Source organism: Lampetra planeri, unplaced genomic scaffold (assembly GCF_965212315.1).
Source record: "Lampetra planeri unplaced genomic scaffold, kcLamPlan1.2.h2 scaffold_2085, whole genome shotgun sequence".
Lineage (NCBI taxonomy): Eukaryota > Metazoa > Chordata > Hyperoartia > Petromyzontiformes > Petromyzontidae > Lampetra > Lampetra planeri.
Window position 1 is genome coordinate 1 of NW_027614845.1, and position 11396 is coordinate 11396.

At 45.3% G+C, this 11396-nt stretch overlaps 1 protein-coding gene across 1 annotated transcript; it reads right to left on the bottom strand.

Moving 5' to 3' along the window:
* Positions 1 to 588: 588 nt before the first annotated feature.
* LOC144740359 (signal-induced proliferation-associated 1-like protein 2) lies at positions 589 to 7219 on the bottom strand (the record flags this gene model as incomplete). The annotated part of the gene is given in 12 exon segments (XM_078623225.1): positions 589 to 724; positions 1126 to 1506; positions 2478 to 2752; positions 2828 to 3434; positions 3756 to 3913; positions 4548 to 4651; positions 4978 to 5109; positions 5112 to 5151; positions 5526 to 5714; positions 5804 to 5928; positions 6107 to 6706; positions 7027 to 7219. Coding segments are annotated over 12 exon segments (2940 nt in total), but the record flags the coding sequence as incomplete, so codon positions are not given.
* Positions 7220 to 11396: the final 4177 nt, after the last annotated feature.

The following is an 11396-nucleotide window of genomic DNA, read 5'->3' on the forward strand; positions in this document are numbered from 1 at the left end:
AGAATTTGTACACGATCAGGGTCAGAACATATCGGCCTGCTGTTTGTATCTCATTTTAACTTCTGTAAATATTCAAGATGTCAGTTTCAATGAATGTTATAGATAGACGGCTGGACGGATGGACAGATAGATGGATGGATGGATGGATGGATGGATGGATGGATGGATGGATGGATGGATGGATGGATGGATAGATAGATGATAGATGGATGGATAGATAGATAGACAGACAGACAGACAGACAGACAGACAGACAGACAGACAGACAGACAGATAGATAGATAGATAGATAGATAGATAGATAGATACTGTATTAATCTCTCACAGTCATACTCACTCTTGGTGATGGAGTTATGGAGACTCAGGGCTCGTGAGTTTCTTTCTGTGCGGTCTATACATGACAGCCGGGAAGATGAGAGAGAGGAGTCACTCGCAGAGGCATTGTCATCACCAAACTCAGCCGCCATGAACTAAAGATGTAGAAATGGAGACAGAGATGGGAAATAAAGAGGAGGCAACACAGTCAGGGAGATGATGGAGTGTGGAGTGGAAACCATTCAGATGTTCTTGTGTATCTCAGTTTGTCACCTGTTCGTCCTCCAGGGGAACCTTAGGTTTGACAGCAAGGATCAGATCCGGTGTGGCATCTCTCAGCTCCCCCATGGTCTCATAGAGGTGGTGTTCCAACTTTGTCCCCACATTCTCGTACACATGTCTGTCGGGCCTTCATGAAGAGGTTTGGGGGTAAAACACAAGGCAAATCTGCTGTTGATAATTTGTGACATTTTTTTTCTAATCCAGAGGTCAGAGCAGAGCAGATATGGAGCACATGGACAAGTAATCTCCGGGATTGTCTCGGATTTAGCCTGACTGACGTTTTCTCTCCTGTTCTGACATTATCATCCATCAAAATATCACGTCTGGCAAATTCAATTTAATTTTTTTACTTATTAATTTACTTCCAGGACAAGAGGAACAATTAAAAAAAAGAGTGACCCACTGACCATGGTCATGTTCGATTACGTAAGACGAGCTGTGAGTATTTTGCTGGTTCGTAACTGTACAGTGTGTTTGTTTGTATCCTGATCTTTTCTCTAACATACCAAGGTAAAACCAAACACTCACTCATTGCATGTATCGCTGTAGGACGACTGTCTCTCTAAGGAGAAGCTGCGTGTGAGCTGCGAGCCGCTGCCCTCCTGGTTCTGATTGGCCGGTTGCTCCTGCAGGGACGTGGCCCTAAACAGAGGTAAGCTGGGCGGCGCGAGGAGCGCACTGTGACCTCTGTCACTTTGCCCTTTATCAGACAAGTGCTCTCCAGCCTCTTCTCCCACCACCTGCACCACCACTTTGTCTGCCTCATGCACACCATCCGCCTTCAGCACGTCTTCCTCCTCCTCTTCCTCTTCTTCCCTCTCGTCCAGCACCCAGGCCTCTCCAGACTGATCCTCGCCTGGCTTGCACTCTGCATCCTTGATGGCTTTCTGATACAGCTCAGAGAAACTCCTGTGAAGTAACAACATAGTGACTGAGGACAAAGTCCTTTCCTCACAGCTTCTCATGAGTTTTCAATTGAAATTAATTCAAGCTTATTTCGGTTACGCAATAACCATAGCAGGCTTCTTTCATTAAAAACACCACATAATGTTACCTGAAAAGGTGTAGGCTGAAGCTGGTCTTATGACACCTTCCCTGTCACCAACCTACAGCTAGCTACGTACAACTATCTATGTACAACAAGCTACATAAAACTAGCTACGTAGAACTGTTGTATAACTGGATAAATACAACTGGTGACTCCCTTTATAGAGATGGATGTACCTTTTCCATTGGTGTGAGCGTTTCATTTTTTTTTTCTCCATTCAGTAAATAATCCTTTAAGTTCCTATTTTCTGTCTCCCTTTCCAAACATGTTAACAAATTTGGTCAAGGACAAGGAAGCAAAGCTTCTATTATATTCTGTTGAGTCCCAACAACCTCTCAAGATGCAGCATCTTTGTGACAAATTCATCATAATTCCACAACTGATAAAGATAGATCAACTGTAAGGAGACTGGTAGGGGCAGGTGGGGGGTGTAGGTTGAGTTGAGGTTTTATCCACAGTGATTAAGAGTTGCAGATGTGTTCAGTGAAATTGTTTTTTATCCGTTATTTATCAGTGCTGTCCACACCAAACCCGTGCAGATAATTGGAGGGATCGATGGGTTCAACACTGACTATGGGGACACTTACTTTGAGTTCCACTTCTCAACCCCCACACCCCCTTGTTTGCTGACAGCCTCTCCCTCACCCCGACCCCGTCTGAGACTACTCTTCACTTTAACTGGCAGGCTTTACCCTCGTAAGTTTCCTCCACAGTCTCACTGTTTGTTCTCCACCTCCAGCCCACTGACTCTAACATGCCCTCGTCGGTACTCTCTCTCTCTCTCTCTCTCTCTCTCTTTGTCTCCCTCACTCCTATCTGCAGCTTCTCTCACCGGCGAGGTTTGCCGTTCTCGTCAGGGGGGATGACAGTGATGTGGATCTTGTGTGCAGTGCGAAGCAGCCTGGTCCTCTCCTCTGGGCTAAGGTGAACCAGGGAGTGTCCACACAGCCGCACCACCCGAGCCCACAGCTGCAAACCTCCACTCTCAGCGTAACAGAACCGCTGCAGGTCTGTCACAAAGCCTTCCTCGTTCATCAGGAAGCCGGGCTGCCCTACTCCATCCCGTAGCGGGGTGACCTCTAGAGCCTCACATCCTCGGGTGACCAACTGCAGATGTGAAGAAGACTTCAACTTAGAGTGAATTCAGTGGTGGATGAAAGGGGAAATGTCAAAATGACGCACCTCAAGCCTCTGCACCACCTCTCGTATGTCCTCTGCCTGGCTCTCCATCACACTGATCGACACAGACTCTCCCCGCTCATAGAAGATGTCCAGGGAGGGCCCCCCCTCTTTAGCTTCGGTTACCGCCTTCCAGCCGATGACATCCCGGCAAGAGCAGTTAAACACCACCCTGCGTGTGCACCGTTCAATGAGCACCACCGACTCCGCTGACACCCCGAGCAGACAGGGCAGCTTGTGCTCCCCTGCCTCCCCTTCATCTGCCCTGTTGACCAGCACAGCCCACACCAGCGCCCCGGCACTGTGCAGCTCAGCCCCTTTGGCGCCCTTCAACTTGTCTTTGCGTTTCCCTCCCAGAGAGAGCAGGGGGAACTTGGTGGAGGAGTCAATGGGTGTTGTGGTCACATAGTTCTCGGCCAGGTCCTTCAGGTATTCCTGACGCGTGCGGGTGGCCATGGAACGGAACTTCTCAGACTTTTCTGCAGCATTTTCAGCATTAACTGCCTTTGCCAGAAGGAAGTCTCTGAAGGCAGGTGTGCGCGGGAATCGGGCACCCTTCGGGAACAGTGGGCCAAACAGTGGCATGTCTTTAGAGCGTGTCACAGCCACCCTGAGAGGGAGAGAGGAGGGAAGACAGAGTACGAGAGAAGGTAAAACAATCCATCTATGTCTTGTTTCTGTGTTGTGGGATTATAAACTTTTATCTCATCTGACAAATATCTCTGTTAATTGAATGAACACGGATGGGGGGACCGTTTTACATTACTTACATGATGAGTGATACGGTACTAACATTCAGTGACCCAACACATGAATTCATGTCTCAAGAGAATTTTAGAAAGGTATTTAGTTTGATTTCATAAATTATAGGTAATCAGTATGAAAATATATGTGTTTTGCATAGAGAGTAACAAACAGGATGAAGTCAGACCTGTAGTAGGTGTTTTCTGTGCAGGGCTCATGAACCTGAACAATGATGAAGACGTGTTGGAAGTGGGAGCGGATGGACTTTGGAGTGAAGGGCAGAGCGCCTGGCTCCTGGAACACGATCGTCACAATGTCGTTGCCAATGTGCCGTTTCCTCAGCAACTGTTGAATTATTGAAAATAAGTAAATAGATTCATAAATAAATGTTAAACTAACAGAAAGACTCTATCTAATACTGTAAATGTCAAACAATATAAATCAATATATGAAGTACAAAATTTCGGTGGGTTCTAAGAATTACTATGTCTGTGGCAGAATAATGAATTAGTATGATTATAGTGTTAAAATATTGTTCTCAAATCAATATATCAAATCCCACCAGTTGCATTGGTGAATCAGATGAGCTCTGTTACAATCATGTTATGCATGTAAAAAAAAAAACTAAATAATTTAACCTTTATTGGTACCGCTGGTCCAACTTGCAAATTCTAAGGTGTACATGAAAGATTGCACACTCCAGCACCTGGAGTGTGACGACAATACCTTCATGGTGGGAGTGAACACTCGGGGGCAAGATTTTTATGTCATGAGTGTTGCAGCGTACAGAGGATTTCTGAAAGGCATTAAAGCCTGAACAGGGATGAGCAGTGAAGACTACTCCTACTTTAATGGAGCACTGATGAAACTATTAAGGAAAATTGTGAAACTGTGACCATGTGCTTCTGCAAAGTGCAAGAAAATGAAATCACATGATGTCTCTGTTAGGTATGTGTAACACATAGGGCCATATATGTACCTGTTGTGTGTTGTTGGCTGTGTAGGGCAGCATGGTGGAGACATGAAACATAATCTCATAGTCCTGGTAGCGCGTGTAGAGGGAATGTGTCCCCGTTGAGTCGGCTGAAGGAGACAGACCCAGACACACACACACACACACACACACACACACACACACAAAGAGATGGACAGATTGAACAAAATCAGTGTATGACTTAAGGACTAAACTGTGATAGGCAGGGTGAAAGTCGTCCCATTAGTTCTCACTGAAGGAAAAGCAGCTCGGAGATAACAAACAGTGACTATGCTATTGTGCAGACATTACTCAGATTACATGGTCTTAGATAGCAGTTATCTGACGCTTTCAGTGGTGCACTGATGCCCTTTCGATAATGGTTTTGCGACAAGGTGAGATAAAGCCAATAGTGTGGTGGATGTCTTTCGCCTACTTTTGTTGTCAAGCTGCGCTCTGTATTTCTCCCATCCCTTCAGTCGCACCGCCTCCCCGAGAAGATCAAGAAACTCTTCAAATGCTGGCCCGGAACTTTCATTGTTGTACATGTCTTCCTCCGAGCTCTGCCGGCCCTGCAGTACATCACTCCAACCTTTCGCTGGAAATTCAGCTGAAAAATTGTTTTTATTAGTGGCAAAGACCTCCTATCTTCCCATTCATAGAATACATTTTCTTCCTCAGGAAGATTGTCAAATGTGGGCACAGAGACAGTGAGCTAGAACCTATTTTCTGTATGCGGGTATCACACTAAATATGGTGTATAGAAACCTATGACAGACGAATAATCAATTACTTAAGTTCTTGGACAATCAGAATAGTGTTTCACTATTAGTGGCCCTTCTCACGTTACTGTCTTATCATATTGGACAAACTGCATACTTTCAAATGATTATGTCAAGAGGAAACTCTTGCTTAGCCTCTGACCAGGTACTCTGGTACTATTTGTACTGTGCATGAGGTAGTATCATCAGAAGGCCTCCTTACCCCCTGTTCATCCAGCTTCAGCAGCGTGTCCCGAACCTTGGGTGAGTTTGAGGCCAAGCGAAGGCAGTGCAGGTTCAACTCAGGCATGATGAACTCCAGCAGCCTCTTGGGAGACAAACCTCTGGGGGTCGTGTGACGAGCGGCAGACGGCACTGACTCCTCTAAAATGGAACCTCGCAGTGTCTTCATCTGAGGATTCAAACAGAGGAGTCCCATTGCTTTAACACCACCCTGAACAACTCCAGGAAGGCTTTGGGGAGAGCAAAGTGCCCGTTTACCTCTGTGGTGCGAAAGATGATTCTGTAATTGTACTGAGCTCCGCTAGTTCCTTCTTTCTCCTCTCGTCGGAAACTGATGGCCACTGGACCAAGGCGATCATCCATACCGAAGAAGTTCTGATGTTCTGTCATAGAAAATAATCTCAATTAAATAAATCGCTGAAAATACGGTCGCAGCTGTTGTTGTAAGAATTTCAGTGGACAATATGACCTTGCTGCCTACATGAAGACTGACTGAGATGTCCTGACTTGGCATTCAACACAGTCAGCAAACATGTCATCATGCTGTCGTGCGGCACGTACCTTTCATGTAGAAATATTTGCGATAGTAATGGGCTCCGAGATCTGCATGCTCTATGAAGTAGTTGCTCTTGCCCTGCTGTTGAACGTGACTCTCTCTGGGTTCCTCAAGAACAGACACTGCATCGTTGGGAGTCCGCAGGCTCAACCACAGTCCCCGTCTGCCCAGAGATCGACCCAGACCCACCTGCTCCTCTCCCCCTGTCTCATTGCGGAAGTGGGGGCAGCTGAGCAGGAGCTCATTGTCATTGCCATCACCTTCGTCCAGAAGCAGCGATTGCTCAGGGTCATCTACGCTCCCCCCATTGCCCACACCACCTTGTGCAGGTGAGGATGGGGTGGCCTGGGAGAGCGGGCGGAGCTGGGAGGCAGCAGACGCCCCGGAGGTGATATTCTTTTTCCGTCCAATGCTGTCTCTGTTTGTAGCCGCCTCTGTGAGGTCAAACAGGATGCTCTGAACATCGTAATGGGCAAAGTTCCTCACCCAGGCTCCACCGCCAATACTATCATACGGGCCAGGTTGAGGGATTTGAGGTGGCACGGGTTTGGCCTTCTTACTTAGACCTTCGGGTTTTGGTGGTTTGGCAGGTTTTGGGGAGTCACCTGTGGAAGCAGATAAACCGCGAAAAAATCCATCGGGCTCCGGCGGATTGCCTTGCAGTCCCAACAGCAAGAAAGGGTCTTTGAAGCGGAGAGCATTTGGACTTAGGGGTCCCTGGCTGTCTGCACTTGCTTCCTGCACTTGACTCTGCCTCTCCAGCGATGACAGACTGCCATATTCCCGGTGTAGCAGCACACCTGAGTCTCCCTGAACTCCCACACCCACCTTCTCACCAACCACCCGAGCTGCTTTACCTCCTGCCTTCCCGGTGGAGTCCAAGTCTCCTAAAGTTACGTCGCTGTTACTTCTCTGCATGATGTGCCTCGGCCCATCACCCGTAGGTTGAGGCCCACACGGCTTGGAGTAAGGCTGTCTCCATCAGTTACATCACCGTCCCTTCTGGGCGGCCACTCCACCACGCCAGCATCACGTTTGGGATCAAAGTTGACCGAGGCAATTGGTGGCCGCAAGTTCTGGCGACGAAATTTGCGAACGAAGAGGTCATCGGACTGCATGGTGCCTGAGGAACTGACTCCAATCCAATGATTTTCCTGGCCAATCTGGTCCGGATCTTTCTGCTCTCCAGTTAAACAGCTGTCCTAGTCTCAGTGGTGCTGGTGTGATATGGGAGAACGGTGCATGAAGATGAAACACCCAGCTCTGTGAAAACAAGAAATCTTTTCCTCATTCACACCACTTAAACTGGTTGAACTTCCTCAACCCTCGGTGCCACACTATATTATCACAACCTGACAAGTTATTGTGTGCAAAAAAAGATGGTGAGGACAGTTTGCAGCTTCTCCTTGCAGAGGTTCGTACAGATGTGTGATTTGTTGTTGATGCAGTTGCAAGGTGCTCCTTCCTGTGCAGTGAGAGGATCATCACTGACGCCCGAGTGCCCGTCCTGTGAGTAGGAGAGGCTCCGTCTTCCTTCCCTCTAACATGCATCCATTTGTCTGCACTCTTCAGTGCCTGCAAGGCAAGAAAGAACTTTTTCAGGTTAATCTTTTCCATCTTTCACCAAAGTTTCTCTTATCTCAATCAGCAGCTGTACTTGACACCCTGTGAGCACATGTTTTGTGAGGGAGAACAGTTTTAATAACTATCACACTCTCAACAATAAAGCAGCCAGCTGGTGACACATTTTGTTGTTGGATTCGGCCTTTTAACTCTGTTTCTCTCCTTCTCCTTTCTTTACAGTTTTTCTTTCTATATAGTTCCATAGCTGACTAAATGTTCCCCCTAGTTCCAGGTCTCTCTCTCCCTCTCTCTCTCACACACACACAGACACACACACACACACACACACACACACACACACACACACACACACACACACACACACACACACACACACACACACACACACACACCATACTCACAATAGACAGTCAAAGTGTGTGTGTGTTTGTGGGGGGGTGTTCTTCCTGGCTTACTGTAAGTGTGGCAGCTTACGAAAGAAGTAAGTGTACACCGTCTCGCACTCTCACATATGTTCACACACAAACAAACGCATATTGATGCTAATTCATTCCTGCATCTGAACTAAAAAATATTTTACAATAATCAAAACAACCAACACTGAGTTTCAGTTTGAACTTACCGACCAAGTGGATTTTGTTTCAGGGTGACAGTTCAACTATTGTCTGTCATCATGTATCGCAGACGCACTGACTTTGATCAGACTGACGTCAATCCACAGAAACCTTTTGTTGCTTTCAATAACGCGAAGCTTCTTCCTGTCTGCCTGTTTTCACTTACGTCCCCTCTCACGTACTTGCACTTGAGCAGGTGCAGTACTGCAGAGCTGCGACACACACACACACACACACACACACACAACACATACACATGCACAGACAGTAAGAGGACATGCAAAGTTTAAAGCAAAATGTGGAAGTGTCATTATTAGAAGTGTCAACGGTGCGTGGAGATATGAATATTCACAAGACGTTCACATTCACAATCAGAGGCCATTCTGTGACACTCTTGACGTTTGTAGATTCTCTTTTGTAGGAAGTGTTGCTCACTGCAGATTCACCCGGCTACTGTTATGTAGCTTGTGCACCATGTCCCTGTGGAGTCTTATTTACAATGTTTGATTTGGCAATTGATCACTTTCAGCAGCGTCGGAGTGACTGTGTTCTCATCAGTGAGGCATTAATAATGATGGTGTCGGCTGCAGAAAAAATGGCCAATCTAGTTTTTTTTTTTTTTGAGCACTAAAAAATGCATGAATGTTTGTGCTAAATATAGACCATCTATCATCTATCATATTTGATCATTTCTCTGTTTTGTTTCTGAGCCAGCGTTTGCGCTGCAGCACAACTCCACAGAAGGTGCGAAAATTCCCATTTTGGACACAGTAGCTTTGCAGCAGCATTATAAAGGCTCTCCTGACCTCATTTACTGTAACACCCTCGAGCCAGTTCCTTTTAACTATTTACATCAACAACAACAACAAATGTTTTTGAAGAGACAACATTTTGAGGTCTTCCTTCACCTACGTTTCGCCTTTCTCAGGTTCAGTGAAAATTGTGATTCTGCGATGAAGCATATACACAAATGCAAGAACCCACTAACTTCAGTGGTAAAATCTACATGCAAACAATCATCTTGTTGTTTACATGGGCTTTATTGTGTTGTTGTAGTTGTCATTGGGGGTTGCATTGCTTTGGAGTGAACGCTACAGAACGTCCTTTTACTTCTACCTTTGCTGATCTTGACTGAGCAATCAACCGTCACAGAGACACCAGACAGTAAATGACCTCAGTGAGGCTGTTAGTGTCAAGTCTCTCTTAATTAAGGATTAATTGCATTCACAACAGGTGTTTTCAAATCTCCGGTTAGTCCATCCTTCTCTCTTCTTTGGACTAGATTTCTGGCTTCTTGTGTCTCCCCCCCATGTGACACTCAAGCGTGGGCTCACATAGTACAGCCTCTGTGTGCCGTCTGTAGGGTGCCAGAGCATCTTACATTAAAACCCAGCTCACGTTTCACTTTGCAAACCTTCATAAATTCTCAAATGTCATTAACCAAGTGAAACAATCTTTGCTTGTTGGTGGATATCTACATTCAGTCAGTGCATCATCTGCATGTATCACAATGCCGCAAGAGAAGCATGAGTAATGCTTTTTCTCTGCTTTCTCAAAGTGGAGGTGTAGATTATTGGCAGAGGGATCTTGTTCCAACATCACAGATTGTCTTCATATTGTTCCAACTACAAATTACTGCTACACAGATGTACCTCAAGCAAATCACACACAAATATTTCTGAGCATCTCCAGACATCCAAACCGGGAATTAGCCTTGTTTCCAGAACCGTGAGGTGCCAGCATCTAAATATCTTACCCAGTGCACCAGGGATTATTAATAATCCTGTTTATTCCAACCAGAAAGTAAATGAGCCAGCAACTGATGATGTTTGTTCTCGGCAGGATCCAACAATATTAAAACACAGAATGCTGATGGCCGTCCAATTATTCATTCTCAGTTCTCCATCACCTGCTGAAACTGCACTTAACAGAACCTGGATCAGAACTCTCTGCAGAATCTGGATTCTGTTTCAGCATCTCCTACAATGATATTAATCACATTCCCTTTGAAGAGTCAAGTGTCTGTAGGAAACAGACATTATATAAGAAAAAACATTTTTTTTACCTTTATTTCCACACAATCTTAATCCAGACGGTGTTTAAATTGAACGTTAAATTACGAAAATAAATGACAGATGCAAATATGTCAACCCCAGGATCCTTTTAAGTCCAAACTGGTTTCTCTTACAGAGAAGTGAGAAATATCCCTTCTGTAGAAGTTGAAAGTAAAGAGGAACTGTTTTGTCGACATCAAATCGCACCGCAATTGTTTCCCTAATTTTCGTCTGACATCTTAAATATGTCCTCACAACACACATTCAGGGAAGCTTTGTCTTTTTAACAGCTGTGTCTTCAAACTAAGATGTGTTACTCCAGAAAATAACATCAATTATGAACAATCTTTTCTTTTTTTTTTAATGTGCCCCAGGTTAATGCTTGCTGGGTGATCTTATAACTTTATATTAATCTGGCTGAGTGGCAATAAAAACTGGAAAATCTCTCTCAGAAGCTTTCTGCATAGCTGAACGTTTTGTGCTATTGGTCTGATGATGTTTAGCTTATTGGGTCCCAGGATAATGCTGGGTTCTCTGTCATCGCTTCACAAACCATGTTCTTATTCATGCTGAATAAGAACATTCTGAATGTTTTTGCACTTTCAAAAGATGGTGCATAATAAAATATACATATTGTCACTGTTTGTTTTGAACCTAGACAGAGAATTAAAGCTAAGACGAAACAACCGTTTCCTTTCTCCTGCTCACAGACCAAAACACTGCAGACGGCCGCAGTCTGCTCATACACAGTCAGTCGGTGCAGCAGTGGGAGCAGAGGTTGACCCCTGAAGCTCTCTGAGCCACAACTCCACCACATTAACTCCAACATTTCTATTAACTGGCCTTGAGGGGAAACCTACTGAGGAATGGGAATGTTTTTTGGTTTCCTGGGCTATAATCTCTGAACCTACATTTCACATGTATGAAAATGCACCAGCACCATGATTTTCCCTCCTCACTGAACTGAATTCATTTATATTCCACATTGATTCTTTTAGCTTACTAAAGCAACAGAGACGTTAACGACGTTAATGTGTGGCCAT